The sequence below is a fragment of the Myxocyprinus asiaticus genome, chromosome 30, assembly GCF_019703515.2.
Source record: "Myxocyprinus asiaticus isolate MX2 ecotype Aquarium Trade chromosome 30, UBuf_Myxa_2, whole genome shotgun sequence".
Classification (NCBI taxonomy): domain Eukaryota; kingdom Metazoa; phylum Chordata; class Actinopteri; order Cypriniformes; family Catostomidae; genus Myxocyprinus; species Myxocyprinus asiaticus.
In genome coordinates, this window is record NC_059373.1 from 13,921,550 (window position 1) to 13,933,051 (window position 11,502).

Sequence of the window (11,502 nt, forward strand, 5' to 3'; positions counted from 1 at the left end):
GTTATTCGTTTGACATTCGGTTTCTCCTACCCACGCTCTCTGGAGTCGACACTTTTACAATGATATCATTAGCACAATTAGGTTAAAGAATATATGACTACATCATACAGGCATAAAACATTGAACTCAAATGGTCAACGCTTGTTGTAGCTGGAGAATTATGCCTAAAAATGCTCCTATGGGATTTCAGCACTTGTAAGGGACCATCTGAAAATTCCATCCACAGCACTAAAACATAGGAGGTGTCCAAGTATTCATTCATTAATTAATTCAATTAAAGTGTAAGTTGTGCATACAATTTATAGTCTTTAGAACGTGTAAATGTTTTTTAAACATAAGCAAATATTTAATCAATATTTAACTTAAATTAATATTTACCCCGCTAAATGTTATCATGCAGTCATAATGCATTGATGTTTTGTTTAAATATAATTTGTTTGGTCTATTTATTATGATGTGGGGTCATGGAACTCCCAGTGGGATGGAAAATGAGAATACCAGTCTTACCATCCTACCACTCAAATTTAGGCGGGCCACTGGGGTTCAACTCACATTGACATGTGAGTTGAACATGCTAACATCGGCAAAATGAACCGCTTTTTAATGGGGTAAATACCTCATTCAGATGCATCCTATTTATAGTGGTGTGTGTAAAATTAAGCTAGGTACAGGTTTGGATTAGTCTATAGCCATTATAATTAGCTTTCTATAAAAACAGTAGATGTCTATGAAATGTCCCCTATTAGATAGCTAAATGTGTGTGTGACTGATGACCAGTCTGTAGAGATATGCAGCTTGGTGCTTGTTATTGTAAAGAGGTCCGTTACATCTGTCTGTCTTCCTCCTGACAGTCTGTTTCTGTCTCAATGTGCCTGTCAAACAGAAATCTTTACCCTTGGACAGAACTTCCACCTCAATTGAGTCCATTGAAGTATATACATAAGAAGTTCCTCTCTCTCTCTCTCTCTCTCTCTCTCTCTCGCTCTCTCTCTCTCTCTTATTCCACTTTCTTTCTCTTTTCTCTGTGTCAGTAGAACATCTAAATAATTAAAATGGTCTTTTCGAACCACAGTTTTTCCCCCACCCTCACCTCTTAATGTCTTTCACTGTTTCTAGCTGCATCACATTAAGCCAAAGAGCATTTCCTCCATTTGTTCATTACTCATGGATTGAGTTTTGACTCTTTTAAGGGCTTTTTATGCAAAGAGTATGTTTACTCAGACTTTACAAGATGCTAAACATTTTTTAAGCCATTTGGTGACCACTTCCTTCGATTAAAGCAAGTACTTGTAAGAGAGTTGCTTTGTCATCGCAAATGAGTTCGATGGACAAACTGCAAGAGTCTGTAGGATTTAAGGCCAAAGTTGAATGCTGACCAGATTTATTGAAAACTGTGTCTTCATGAATCTCACACACACTTCAGCTTGTTGGTTCTTTTGAAGCAAAAACCACTGTGCATGTGACAGAAAATAAAATGAAATAAAATGACAAGATTTAAAAACAACAACAATACTATGAGACTTTTTTGTCTTTTTTATTTTTTGGCAAAATTAGGCATATGTATATATTGCATTATACTGATTTCTTAACAAATGTACATTAGAATAATAATAATAACAATAGTAATAGTAATAAATATACTCTTTTATTTGTGGCAGAGAGGAGCTGGATGATATATATATATGGATTTTATGATGAGTATTCATATTCCTCGGCACTCCGGCGGCCAAAATCCATCCAGCCCACGTAATCCCGATCTTTTATCCTATGGTTCAGACTGTTTGCTCTGTTGTTCATGGAAGAGTTACGCCGAACAGAGCCTATGAGAGACAGAAATAAATTAATAAAAACGTCTACATCTTTTGATGTGTCTTTTGTACTTGTTTCTAAAGTCTGATTGTTGGAGAGAAGACTCAAATGATTGTGAATGAAGGAGAGAGACAGAGAGAGTAGGCTGCTGTCTGACAGTTATCTCAGGATATCAATATGAGTGTGATGATCTGAATGTGAAGATGCTTTCTCTGACATTGCCATGTCAAGATGTCCAGACATGTCTTGCCCCAATACACTCCTTGTCTTCTTATCTTCTTATCTCACCAGCTCTGGGTCCGGTTGCATCACTTAAAAGTTATCTGCCCAGCTATCTCACATATAGAAACTTCTCTCTCTCTCTCTCTCTCTTTCTCTCTCTCTCTCTCTCTCTCTCTCTCTCTCTCTCTCTATCTATCAATATAAAGATTTAACTCTTTCATTCTTACATATTTTTAAATGGCAAACTGTCAAAGTACAGTTAAACTTAAAGTTACACTTGCCCCCAGTTTTCTGGACCCAGTTAAACTAGAATCTTACATGGGCAAATGATGATGCTAATGGCAGAACAAAGTGTTTAGGGCTTTTTCAGAAAGATGTCAGGGTGAACTGTTGCTTTTTGGTGCAAGTGATGCAAGCTCCAGAAACTAAGCCTATATTAAATATTTGCAGACTAAATCAATGAAAGCCCAAAATTTTCCATGACAGATTTACTTTGCTAAAGCTGTTTTATCATTTCACACTGTAAAATATATTTTGTTAGGTACCATATAACATTCATGTGGTAACATCTTAAATGCACTGGCTGTGCCTTTATTCGTCAAAATATTATGACTACATTAGGTTGCACCAATGAGAGTCATTTTTAACCCTTGTGCGACCTTCAGGACATTTTTGTCTTTTTTTATCTGTGTTTTTCCGATCATTTGGCTGGAACATTTTGCCAAAAGTGTGTATTTTTTTTGGGAATTTTGATATTTGAACCTCAGTTCCTACAATACATTTATAATACACTGTGTACACAAAATAGCTACATGACCTTAAGGACAAAAATGTCCCCACTGAAACACATTAAAACTGCAATATTTGATCCCAGTGCCATTAAAGCATAAAATCAGATGTCACCATTTTTCTCATGTTTAGCCTATGGAGCAAATACATGCTTTTGTCCTATTTTCTGTTTATTGTATTATAGAGCGCTACAGGCCAATTTAATAAATGATGCAGCTAAAATTGTGTGGGTGTGTTGGTATGGATGTCAGAGTGTGTTTTGTATGTGTGTATTGAGAAATTTGTGTGTGTGTATGTGTGTGTGTGTGTGTGTAAAAAAACAACAGTGGCATTATGTAAACAAACTGGCATTTAAAGGGTTAAAATCCTGAAAATGAATGAACATTTGGTAGTTATGATCAGGACTGATGCTGGTTAAAAAATCTAAGTCAGTGAAAGTGGAAAATAATATTAATATATAATATTTTTATGGCAGTTTTTTGACGCGGACATATTTGTCCTCTAAGGTACTGAGTGTGATTTTTTTTTTTATTTTTTTTTTTTATCTGACACTGCACAAAAAATAATAATGCATCAAAATCAATGTTGTTGCTAATCATATATATATATATATATATATTATATACGTATATATTAGTAAAACAACATCAAGTTTAGGACTCCTCCCATCTCGGAAACTCGGGTATCAAAATTATCCAAGTGGGAAACTGGTATTTACGATAATTCCGATAGCATGTGAAGGCAGCATAAAAACCTATCGCAACAAAAACTAAAACTAAGTATTTTTTTTTTTTTTACATTTCGTTTTCATTTTAGTTTATGATAATAACCTTGGAGATGATTCGTTGAACCAATAATTTACATAATTTGGATTTGCATGGCCACATAATGAACGAGACCCGACTGAATGTGGAGGTTGAGAATTACAAAATGCTGTACAACCCTCAACATTTATTATAGAAGGATTTAATAGCAATGGAAAGGTGTGGGATACAGTAGCTTCAGCAGATTTGTGCAGATGGTAAGTTATTGTTTTAATTTACAGTATGCCTTCATGTCGCATAGTCTACATACGTTTTTTTAAGGTGTTTAAAAAAATGCCGTTATTTTAATATTATAACTTATTTAATCATTTATGGGCTGTCAGGCTGGATGCAAATTCTCGACACAGGAACACAGTTTTTTTTTTCTCTGACTAAATGCAGATGATTAAGGACCCAATACTGTGTGGGCTGGGTTTATCTGTAAATTATTTATTATTGTGGTGTAAATGTTGTCCTCCTACTCATGTACAAACGATTTAATGAAGACCAAATTTGTTATAGTATTCAATAACCCCCTCTCAAAAAATACGTTATGGCCTTATTAAAGAAAATGTTTGGTGTAGGAACCCAGAGATAACATTATTTTCTGCGCAGAGCTGTAGCTGCGTCTCATGTGAAAGCCCAACACACTCTCACGGCGAAATCGTAAGGATACGTATGAGTTTTCTAAATTTGGCTAATTCGTATGATATAGTGAGACTGCACTCGTTTCAATTCCTACGACTTTCACTACAGCTAATGACATTGCTGGACATCATTTCCATCTAATATGCGACAATTACTTGCTTCTGTCACACACAGCTTCCTATCATGTTTACAAAGGGGTTTGAGTAAGGGCATAATATAAATAAGTATGTCCTTAACGCCTCGTGTGTGGAACTTGCGCTTACTTCTGCATTAGACATCCGGGAATTTGCACGTGACGAAGTCGTGCGAGTTTATTCAAACAACATCATGCGAGACCATACGAAATAGCCAACTCGTAAATTATGTACAACTTTCACCGTGCTGTTCATGCCCTGCTCACGGAGGATGTGTGAACCCAGTGTTATTATGAGGGCTTGTCAATATGGAACGCCAGGCAGTTCAAATATACGTGAATTTTAACACGTGGACAACGCGCAAATAATGTGTTGTCTGCGCATTGTCTACGTGTTGTTTACAAGTTGTTTACGTGTGAAAAATCACAGTGTAAACAACACGTAGACAACATACAAACAACAAATTAACAATGCGTGATCTCAGACCTCAATTTCACATACTTTTGAGCCATTTGGCCACTTGTCCAGTTTGAACGGATGAGTGTCGTAAGTTCCCATTGGCTGCTGAGCACAAGGGTTAAACCATTTTTGTAAGCCTAGGGGGGTTGCCTATCCACTCATAGACTCTATGCTACCACTATTTAACATGCTAAGGATCCTCTTATTTCTTTGTCCTTTTCTTCCTTTTTAGTGTAGCTTATAAAAATAAAAATATATGGATTGCAGTTTTATGACTAAAATTATTTTCAGTCCCAGAACAGGCTTTTAAAATTTTTGTTTTCTTGCTATTTTCTGAATTACTAAGGAGAAAATGAAAATCAAGTCCTTCATAAATAAAGCGAAAAACAATATCTGCCTGGCATCTCAACCAGTTAGACACACCCGTGTCAATTACTAGACAGCGGATGCAAAGTGGCTTAGGCTTACATGCCATTTCAATGCTCATAAGTAGGCTTTGTAGTTGTTTTATAAAACATTTACAAAAAAGGTTCCTGCAGCTAATCTTGACTTATTTTTATTTTAATCACAGATGTTTGAAATCTATAATGGCGGGTCATTTAGAGAAACTTAACAAACTTAAAGTTAATAAGTTAAATTGAAGTTAACAGATTGATAGCCAGACCCATGATTTTACTGTTGAAGTCTGCTGCTATTAAGGAGCCATCAGACCGTGTTGTAGCCATTATTATTATTATAAAAAAAAAAAAAAAAGACATAGGCCTATAGTTCAGTGGTGTAATATTTTAATATTCAGTTTAATTGAATGTGTTATGTTTATTTTAATATGTTTATTGTTGTATGGATGTAGACCGTGGGTGGGAGTACTTGTGCAAGGTAGATACATCATAAGAATAATAAGAGGCCGGCAGTTTGAGTAGAGTATGGCAAATGTTGGGAGACGTGGAGTGGGTCAGACACGATTTTTGACCACTTCATTTGACAATATTTTGTTGGGAAAAATTCTTATAAGTAGATTTAGTTTTGTATTATTTTGAGTTTAATTTTAATCTACGTTCCATTCATTATTTTCACTGGAGTTAATAAATAAGAACTTTTGCAACAATGTCGGGTGGTGGAAGTGCGTTTGAAAACTAACCCACCAAAGCCATGCTTCCATGCACGGCCTTTTAGAAGGCCGATACAAACAGTTTGCATGATCATGGGCCAGGGCGTAATTAAAACTGTTGAACCATATTAATCAATTTTAATACAACGTGCTGTAGCCTGTATGTGCATAAAATACAAAATAGGCCTAATGAATAAAAATGTCTCTCCTGCATAATCTGCATATAGCCTTTTCAAGTCTATAGCTAATCATCCAGCACCAGCACCTCAATTAAGCCTTTAATCAGATATATTATTATTGTAATGTATAATAATAGTCATTCATTCATTCATAGTATTCATTCATTTATAAAATTCAACTGTCTGTGATTTGTTTTCAGACATGGAGGCTTGAGCTAGGAGTGGGCGATATGGCCAAAATCTCATGATATGAGTAATTTTATATCACGATAACGATATCACAATATAGTTATTTTTGCAGGAAGGTTGTTACGATTCCAAAATTGTATATACCAGTGAAGTTTCACAATGCTTGATACAAATTTCGATACCACAGCAAAAATTAATAGGCTATTAGCCTAAATAATGTAAGTAAGAATTTCTCAAGCAATTATTAAAGTCAAACAGTCATTAACAAAATAAGGACATAGAAACAAATGACTAGTAATAGGACAAATAAACACAATATAACAAAGATACAAATGACATGAACAGTGCTGGAAGTATTTCAAACTTCAAGTAAGCATTCAGAAAATGAATAAAGTAATCAAAATAAATAAAAAACTTCATAGTCTTCACTGTATTCATTAAATATACACTGATCCTTATTAAATCTATAAAAGTTATTCACTCAAGTGCAGTGAGTGATTTTCTCTTTTTCTTTTGTTGTTAACGACACATACAGCAGTAGGTACAATATTAGGCTGCATTTACATTTTAAGACCTAATGCACAGATCCAATATACTGACACACATCTGATTTTTCACAACTGTTTACATTCATTGAAGACATAACTGATTGTGTTTACGTGAATATTTGCCAAGTTCTGCATTTTGGCATAATTTGTGTGTGTATTTGACTGTACACCCAAGCGGTCACCGTGTTACCGTGTCATCATGCCCTTCTGTAATTACTACAGTGTTTAACAATACATTATAAAGTAAAAAGCAAATTTTTAAAATGCGTTATATAATCAATCGCACTGAATTTATGCGTTAAATCCGCAGCCCTAGTAACAACTGCAAGTTTTCACTTTTTACAGCAAATGTAGGCTACTATATCCACTATATACTCCAAAGCCTTGTCTTGGTCGCAGCCACTGAAGCTTTGCAATAGAAGTGAATACAAAGTGTCATTTAAAGAGACAGAGTTTGCACCATTCAGGTAATATTGTGTAGCATTTCCTTGACCTACTGTGAATTGTGATAATTTTTGTTGCTGAGCATCAACTGTTTTTTACTATTGTTTGGGATAAAACACTGATTCAATGTCACGATATTGGATGCGGCAATGTCTGGGTAATGTTTCAGCTGCATACAAAATGGTAAGTGTCACTCAAGCTATTGTCAAGGGTGTGATAGTGTTTACAACAGATGGGAAATTTTTTAAACACAACGCACATACACACACGCAAAGTATAATGTCTTTGAATGTTTCTCCAGCTCATTTTGGAAAGAGTTGTAGACTAGTTCTGACATGCTGACATGTGTGAAACTTGCACCTCCTACTCACAATTATTGAAAAGAAGACATAATATAAAAACACACCAGATGAGAGAGAGAGAGAAAGTGGAAAGAATGAGTGAGAAAGTAGGGCTCTATTACGGTTTTTCTCAATCGCTTTGGCTCAATTCTCAAATGAGAATTATTTTTTTTCAAAACATTAAGTTCAAATCTCTGAATAGTTTGTTTCTTGTTCACACCAGATTTGAATTTCTTATTCATTTAAGCAAATTTCACGTGTTTTGGCACGTGTGCAAAAGAGTAAGTGCAATTGTCTACAGTTTGCACAATAACTAAAAGCATAGTTGATTCTCAGTGAAATTGTCATACTCTTCACAACTTCTAAACATTCTTTCATTGTGTGAGCCATCACATGCAAAATGATCCATTCAATTACCAAAATCCATTAGACATACATGTATGTTCCTTAAATATCTATGACATGGAATGTTTTTTCATTGTTGCAGGTTTTTTTGTGTTTTTTTTTTTTGTTTTGTTTTTTTGCTTGTTTGTATGTTTTTGCATGGATATAATTTTCTGGCAATTTTCTGTTCACTATGTATGACTTTACTTGTAAGAAATGTATAAAAATGGACATGCAAATGTGAATTTTCTGTTTACATGTAACACAAAAATAAATTTACTGTATATATACAAATGTGCATATCCTTTTTCTGTGTACTACAGTATCGTACAATATTGACTTTTCCCAGTAAACTTTTACCTACTGTTGAAATTGGTATCTAAAAAGCTCAGTGTGATACACAATAGCATTCAGCTAGACAAAACTGACATTCTTGTATAGTACAGTAAGCAGTCAGTGTCAACAAAAAAGTAGAACAAAAATGAAATATGTATATAACAAACATTTCCAGGGTAGACTGCCATGGTGAAAAAATATCTAAACATTTTGACCAGTACGGCTCACATGATGACAAAAAAACCTTTCATTTTGGTGGCATTGGCCAACTTAATGACACAATAACTAGGTTTTGAAGCATGAATTGTTTTGGGAAAATGTTTTGGGTGAGTTACTACATTTTGCAGACATACAACAGAGTTGTGATGTCCCATAAAACAGTTGTGACAATTGCACTTACAGTTTAGAGAATGTTAAGTCTGTTTAAAAAAATGAGCCAAAGCGATTGAGAAAAACTGTAATGGAGCAATAAGTTCCCACTATACACTGAATAGACATTGTTTCTCTTTGTGGTTGAGTGTATCATGTGCACACACACACACACACATGAACACACACTCCAGGTGCCCCTCTGGAAAAAACATCCTACTGTATTAAACAATTAACTGTTGGGGGGGGGGGGTGGGGATTTATTAGGTAACTGCTGGTAATTCATAACTGTCATTTTGAGCCAGCCGTTATGACACAGCTGTCGTGTGACACTCAACTTACATGTTGAAAGGAGGAATTCCCTGTTCCTGCCATTATGAATGGTAATTGTTATGCAGCCTTGGAAAAGGTTAGGCCCTGATGAGAGGTTATACAATTTAATGATGCACACCTCCACACCTGGGGAATAAATAGTTCACTCGGGTTTGTTTTTGTTTACCAATGCTCGGCAACGCTAACCCAAGGCTAGTGCATGACAAAAGCTTTCCTTTCATTATGAGGAACTTTACTTGATGTTTGTCAGGTGTGACCTACTCAACAAACTCCTTTGCTTATATACTGAAAAGCTGAATTTCGAAGTTAAACATAAAAAAAAAAAAAAAATTATATTAAATTTGCTCTAAATTTATAGTGTGGACATAGTGTGGAGACTGGCCTGTACTTTTTTTTTTTTTTTTTTTTTTTAAATATAAGAACACCACCTTCAAACAACTTTTTAAAGCAGTGCATAAAGGATTGAAATGACCACACAATTAACAAGGTTCTTCAATGGTTCTTTTTCAGCACCTTAGGTTCACCAAAGAACTGCCTTCTTATTAAGAGCCATTTTGCTGTATCAGGTTTTGAGTTGGCTATATGGTAAATATAAATATTCTTTCCTCCAATATTTTCCTCTCTGTCTGTTTCTCTGTACTGCAGAAGGTTTCGCTGTATATTAAATATTTTTCGTTCTGGTTTGTACATGGATTAATCTATTGTGCAGAACACAACACATTTGTTGAAGTTACTCTTCTGAGCAAAGAATCATCCACTCTTGTTCTGTATGTCAAGATTAATATCTATTATTGAGGGCTATTGTGAGTCATCTCAGAGATTGTAAAACTGTAGTGAATTTTATGGCAAGATGCTGTCTGGTGTTCAGCTGTTGATGAGAAGTTTTTTTTTTTTTTACATTCATTCAGCAGATGCTTTTATCCAAAGTGACTTACAGTGCATTCAAGATATACATTTTAGCATTTTTGTATGTTTCCTGGGAATCAAATCCATGACCTTGGAATTCCTGGTGCTGTTCTCTACCAGTGGAGCTATACAAACACTGAAGTTTCTCACCTTTTTTGGAGATGAGTCTGGCAATCAGTTCACTGAGGTTGGCATGGGTGTCTGAATCTGTGTCAGCTGCTGGCTGCTGTTTGAGGGCGGCGCTGAGGCTGGTGGAGCGGGCGACCTGCTGGTGCCCACTTAAACTGGCATCCATCTGTGAGGACAGAGGGCTGTCATCAATGTCGGGAGAAGTGGAGCGGTGCCGACCCAAACAGGAGGCAGAAAGAGCAGCCAGGATAACACACACGCACACCCCGCTGTTCATCCTGCAAATGTGAAGAAGAGAGAGCAACAGAGAAAGAGAGGCAAACATGGTGAAAGAAATCCTGTTAGTAAGTGTCCTAAATTCTGTTCTTACTGCCATACATTTTTATGTTTTTTCTTTGCTCTCTTTCCTTTTTTTTCCCCCTTTTTTTACCGAGTCAGATTTATTCTTAAATCTCAATCAGTAATGCCCAAACTGATTTTATTCTAATGGAATGTAGCACATACAAATCTAAATACAGTTCATTTGGTATTGATAAAAAAACTATTGATTACTATTGATGACTCTCTGGGAAACTATGCAGAAAAAGTTAATTTACTTATGCATAAGTCACATTTGAATTCAAACAAAATGTGAAATGTTAAACAATATGAATGTCGGCTATACTGCAAAAGGTGAAAGGTGTAAAGGCACTCATTTTTTCATATACATAATACCTATATCTTAAGTATATCAAATATATATATATATTTGTATTATTATTAATAATAATAATAATGTCATATAAAATAACATAATAATATAATTTATTGTTATATTACAGCAAGTACTTTAGAATATTTAGAAAAGTTCCACTGACGCTGCCAAATGTTCTTATCTGCTTCTATTCTGATGTCTGACACTTCTATGCTGTAAATTTCAATTATTAAATATTTACAATTGACAAAAAAATAATTTCAGAAAGACTTGCAGATAGATAGATAGATAGATAGATAGATGATATTACTCTTACCTTATTCTGCTTTTGTGTGCTTGGAGGAGAAAGAAAGTGGATATTCTCACGAAGGAGGGAGAAAGGCACTTATATACCCAGCTGTGATGTGCACACACATGCACTCACACACACACATACATAGACACGCACACACATGGAAAGTGTTTCAGTTGTTTCAATAACCTATGTACTCGAAGCTTAGAGATGTTTTTTCTTAGAATGACAAAAATAGTAGTTCTGAGAAAAGAATAAAGAGAAACAACTTTTAATTGCAAAAATAAACAGTTACATTTAGAGATACTTTAATCTTAACCCAAACACACACACAAAGACAATGAAGAGGGATCAGGGCAAAACTGATTTACTACAAAAAATATGGA

General features: G+C 35.0%; 1 protein-coding gene across 1 annotated transcript; it reads right to left on the bottom strand.

Moving 5' to 3' along the window:
* Positions 1–1,510: 1,510 nt before the first annotated feature.
* Positions 1,511–11,185, bottom strand: LOC127421427 (cholecystokinin-like). Its single transcript, XM_051664467.1, has 3 exons — positions 11,141–11,185; positions 10,152–10,408; positions 1,511–1,820 (listed from the first exon to the last, which is right to left on the bottom strand). Exons 2-3 carry the CDS (start codon positions 10,405–10,407, stop codon positions 1,690–1,692), a joined length of 387 nt encoding a protein of 128 aa, XP_051520427.1. The 5' UTR covers position 10,408; positions 11,141–11,185; the 3' UTR covers positions 1,511–1,689.
* Between the last annotated feature and the right edge of the window lie 317 nt (positions 11,186–11,502).